The sequence below is a fragment of the Herpailurus yagouaroundi genome, unplaced genomic scaffold (genome assembly GCF_014898765.1).
Source record: "Herpailurus yagouaroundi ecotype Mexico unplaced genomic scaffold, PumYag 222, whole genome shotgun sequence".
Classification (NCBI taxonomy): Eukaryota; Metazoa; Chordata; class Mammalia; order Carnivora; family Felidae; genus Herpailurus; species Herpailurus yagouaroundi.
The window spans coordinates 1,822,986-1,827,774 of record NW_024412453.1 but is presented as its reverse complement, the minus strand read 5'-3'; the positions used below and the strand labels follow the sequence as shown (position 1 = coordinate 1,827,774).

Below are 4,789 nucleotides of genomic sequence, written 5' to 3'. Positions count from 1 at the left end.
ACCTGGGAGGGGCAGGAGAGTGGGGCGCAGGGGGCGGGCCAGGTCCCAGGGCGGGGCGCGAGCTCGGGGGACCCGCGCGGCTGACGTCAGGCGACTCCTTAAATAGAGCCGGCAGCGCGCGCGGCTCGGCATTTCTCGAGGAGTCGGAGCGGGGCCCGCGCCAGCGCCACCGTCCGGTCCGCCCGCCAGCCCGCGCGGCTGCGCCGCCGCCGAGCGTGGGGCGCCGCGCTCCGGGGACCAGGAATGGGGCTTCGGGCACTGGGCGCGCTCCGAAGCCGGCGCACGTGAGAGCCGAGGAGCGCCGCCCGGAGCCCCGTGGTCCGGGACGGGGAGATGTGGGACGTGCAGCCGCCTGTCCCCCGAGGAGCCGCCGTCCCCGGGATCCCCGGGCATGGTGCGCGCCCCGGCCGGCAGTGCCCGGAGAAGACGGCGCCCCCCACGCCCGACCCGCGGGGCCCGGGCAGCGCGGCGCCAGCCCTCTAGGCGGCCGCAGGGCCACGACAGCTCCGCCGCCGGCGCCCCCCGGAAACCATGACCCCCGGCGCGGGCCCATGGAGCCATGGCCTATAGGGTCCTGGGCCGCGCGGGGCCAGCTCAGCCGCGGAGGGCGCGCAGGCTGCTCTTCGCCTTCACGCTTTCGCTCTCCTGCACTTACCTGTGCTACAGTCTCCTGTGCTGCTGCGACGACCTGGGCCAGAGCCGCCTCCTTGGCGCGCCTCGCTGCCTGCGTGGCCCCGGCGCGGGCGGCCAGAAACTTCTCCCGAAGTCCCGCCCCTGCGATCCCCCGGGGCCCACGCCCAGCGCGCCCGGCGCTCCCAGCTCGCCCGCCGCTGCCGCTCCCGCCCCTCGCCTCCCGGCTGCCAACCACTCGGGCTCGGCCAGGCTAGGCACCAAGCGGCTGCCCCAAGCCCTCATCGTGGGCGTGAAGAAGGGGGGCACGCGGGCCGTGCTGGAGTTCATCCGCGTGCACCCGGACGTGCGGGCCTTGGGCACCGAGCCCCACTTCTTCGACAGGAACTACGGCCGCGGGCTGGACTGGTACAGGTAAGGAGGGGGCGCCCCGCTCCGCGCGCCGGGGCCCCAGTCGGGTCCATCCTTAGGGCCATCTCCGGCGTCTCCTCTCCCTCTAATCCGGCTCGTTGTGTGGTTCAAGCTGACACGTGGGGGAACTCTAGCAGGATTCACCAAGAACTTCCCGGGGATGGTGTAGACGGGCACGCGCTTTGTCGAACTGCAAAGGGTGGTTGTTTCTGGAGTCGCCGGAAGGGAAGCGGGATGTCTAGCCAAACCTCAGGGCGAGCTGGTGAGCTAGCTCCGTGTCCAGCCTTTGGGGTGGAGCGGGATGCCCGGGGAAGGGGCGGGCCGGGACACGTGCCGCTTCAGAACAAGGCCCTCTCCTGACCTTCGTTCATCTTCCCCGGCGTCTGAAGGACCCTGAGAAGGGAAAGTCAGAATAGGGCCCCCTTGCGGCAGGGCTCTGCGCTTGGATGAAGTCCCCGGTAGTTCAGGCACACGGAGAGTGCATCCCCTAATGAGTGGGGATGGTGGGGGGGGTCCCTTCCGGAGGGTCATTTTTTACCCGGACTGAGACGCCCCCACCCTGCGCCCACCACACCCCGGTCGCTCTGACTCTGAATGAGTGGCCTTAGGGTAGTGGAAAGGAACTCTGGATTTGAGTCATGCTCTGTCACTTAGCTTGAGCAAATTCCTGAAATGCTTTGAGCCTCGATCTCTTCATCCATCCCAGTGGTCAGGAAAACAGCCTCGTCCTGGTGTGCTTCCTAAGGCCTTTCTAAAGTACCTTCAAAGTGTAAAAAAGACACCTGCGCTGGGTGGTGCTTCTAAACCCACAGCCAGGATGTGGAATTTGGGATACTGGTGGGCACCTCAGATAAGGGCTGGCCAGGGTCCTAGGGACAGCCAGTCATAGACTGTCTGCTCCACTACACTGGCAGGGCTGAGAGTCATCTAGGTTGGTGATGTCTGGGGATAGCCTGAAGCTTCTGGAAGGTGACAGCCTCTACTGTTCAGTGCCCGTCTGCCTCCCAATCCCTGAATGGTGCTGAGGTGTAGGACTGGCCCAAATGTGGGCCGAGTCAGGGCATCCCTGGGAGTGGTGTCAGGTATGGGTTCCCTGCAACACATGGATCACAGAATTCCCATCATTCATCTGACCCTTGAAGACCTTCTAGAAATGTCTGCATAGTATTGGAATTGGGGAGGAATAACATGGTAGCTGTTACAGGAACTAGAGCTAATTTTTAACAAATGTTTCTAAAAGTAAACCCTTTAGGAAGTAGCAGCCATAAGCATCCTGGACAGATGAAAACTTTGTTAGGGGAGCCAACTAGGCTCATACTGAGGGGCTCTGGATTTGCAAGGGGGCAACAGGGCCGATAGCCCTGGCCTGCACTGGTCATGGTTGTGGGGGCAGGGGATGGGACACACACCCCCCTTAGGAGGCAGACACACACTGTGACTCCAGTGGAGCCCAGCAGGGGATACCTGGCCTGTTGGTGACCCCTGGCACCATTATGTTGGCTTAATGGAATAGGGCAACACAGTATGGGAGGTCTGGTGCTTTCCAAACTGTGACTCACAGGCATCCCATTTGGGTGTTTGAGGTGTACAAGGACAGCGTCAGAGCCAGACTTCAGGGCGAGGGAGGCAAATTCATGGAGCAGCAGAGCCCTGTGTGGGTCAGCCATGGCCACACACTCATGCCCAGCAGGGTTTCCTCGATGGAAAATCTGAAGATCATTACAAAACCCTTGGCCAGTACGAAGTGCCTTTTAAGTGCAAAATAGCAAAATTCTGAGCATCTGGCTTTTAGATATTGTGTCCTCCAGTAAACAATGATAACCCTGCACCCAATGTTTACACTCCCCTCTCCCTGGCCCATGGGCAAGCAACTTACCTCTGGCTTCCTTCCCAGAGCCTGTGTCATTCAGGGATGGCTGCCTTTTATTTTTAACCTTGGCATGTGTGATTCTAAGCCAGCTTAGCTGTGAACCTTAGAGATGGGAGCCGTGCCTTTTTTTTTTTTTTTTATAGCACATTTGGATTCTGCTAAAATTCTCAACTGAGCCTTGGTAGGTTTTATTTAACATCAAGCACACTGACAGCTCTACTTCTCTCTCTCCTCCACCCGGCTTCCCAGGGTCTGAGTTACCCTCCCTTTCACCCTTTGTATTTCTGGGAAAGGTTAGCCTGGAGGTCTGCCCTATTCCCACTACACCCCCAGGGGAGGGCTGGGAGCCTACAGCTCAGGAAAGGGCTATGTGGTTTGTGCATCTGTCCTTTGCAGACCCACACTCTGGGAGTCCAGGGTTTGGTTGTGGATTGCCATTTCTACGTAAGGTGATGCCGTCCCATTTGGATGCTGTTTGCATTACTTTCCAGAACATTTCTCTGAAAGTGCTTTATCCTTTATCATCGCTCAAGACTTATGCATCAATTGCAGAAATGTCCAGGATTCCTGGGATCCCTTTTAAAATCCACGTTCTTACTTTATTCCTGCATTCTGGGAGTTAGGACAGCAGGTGATATGATGCTCCTCTTTCTGCCTGTTGCCCTTGTCATTTCACACATGTGAAAACTGCAGCCCCCCAAAAGTCTGAAATGGGATCACAAAGCAGGCTGATGAGCCAGAAGTCACCGGCATGTAGTAGCCCATGGAGACACACATGCTCGTGTGTGTGTGTGGCTGTGTGTGTGCCTGCGCATTGCCAGCTAAGTGCTTTAACCACTGCTCTGCATAGCTTGCCACTATGGAGCCGGTGACCCCTGGGTAGACATGGCCAAAGAGCCCTTGCACCCAGAGTGGCGGACCATGTTTTCCAAAGGCGGAGTTCAGAGTGTTAGAGTTACAGGCCATGGATCGCATTATAATCTGCCCACAGTTAAGCTCCTCGGGACAACTTCCTGGGTCCCGAGGCCTCCATATAGAGAGACAGGGGAAAAATCTAACTTCACTCTCAATGCAAAGGAGAGAGCCTTCTTTCTGTGGAGATAAGCCAGGAGGGGTCAAACAGTGCCTGAAGGCGGAGTGATACAGCCAGGGAGACCAGGAGGCAGAGTCTGTGTCCTCCTTGCCTCCAGCCTGAGCCCCTCTTGGGAACCAGCCCGGGAGAGCCCAGCCCTCTGCGGTGGGATCCCTCCCCTTAGAGGTTTCTGAGTTCCATCACCTGCATGTCTGGCCTGGCTCCCCTCTCCCAATTTCCTCCCCGAGGTGACAGCTGGGCCTATGGGGCGAGGCCGGCTGCATGCTTGGACAGGGGACAGGTAGGCAGAAATGACAGCAGGCTGATGAGGGAACCAGAGATGGTCTCCAGATGCTGTGCGGTTGGTTGAAAGACCGTGATCATCCTGTGTCTCGCCTTCCTCGTGGGATGGGGCCCGTAGCAGTCGTCACAGAAGGCTGTTGTGTGGGAAGGTGTCCTGGAAGAGTCTATGGCACATAAAGGTATGGCAGCCATGTTTCTGCTGTTGCTGCGGTGGCTGCAGCTCCTCACTACCAGTGCTTCTGGGATCACCGTCACACTAGTGTGAAAACTTGGTTTCTGCCCCTGCTGCTATTACCAGATTGGGCTGAGGAGTTAATTAGTTGCTAGAAAAGCAGTCCCAGGATAGACTAGGTAGGGTCCCGGTCTTAATTCTAGTGTCAGCTCTGCTTCAGTTTGCTTTCTTTTTTTACAGTCTTCCTTCTCTCTCTCCTTTCCTTCCTTCCTTCCTTCCTTCCTTCCTTCCTTCCTTCCTTCCTTCCTTCCTTCCTTCCTTCCTTCCTTCC

At 58.3% G+C, this 4,789-nt stretch overlaps 1 protein-coding gene across 1 annotated transcript in view; it reads left to right on the top strand.

Moving 5' to 3' along the window:
* The first annotated feature begins 217 nt into the window (after nt 1–217).
* HS3ST2 (heparan sulfate-glucosamine 3-sulfotransferase 2) overlaps nt 218–4,789 on the top strand; it is a 94,837-nt gene continuing 90,265 nt past the window's right edge. The window contains exon 1 of the mRNA XM_040458776.1: nt 218–1,044. Within this exon, the coding sequence (XP_040314710.1) occupies nt 560–1,044 (485 nt within the window). The 5' untranslated portion in view covers nt 218–559. The remainder of the gene's footprint in view (nt 1,045–4,789) is intronic.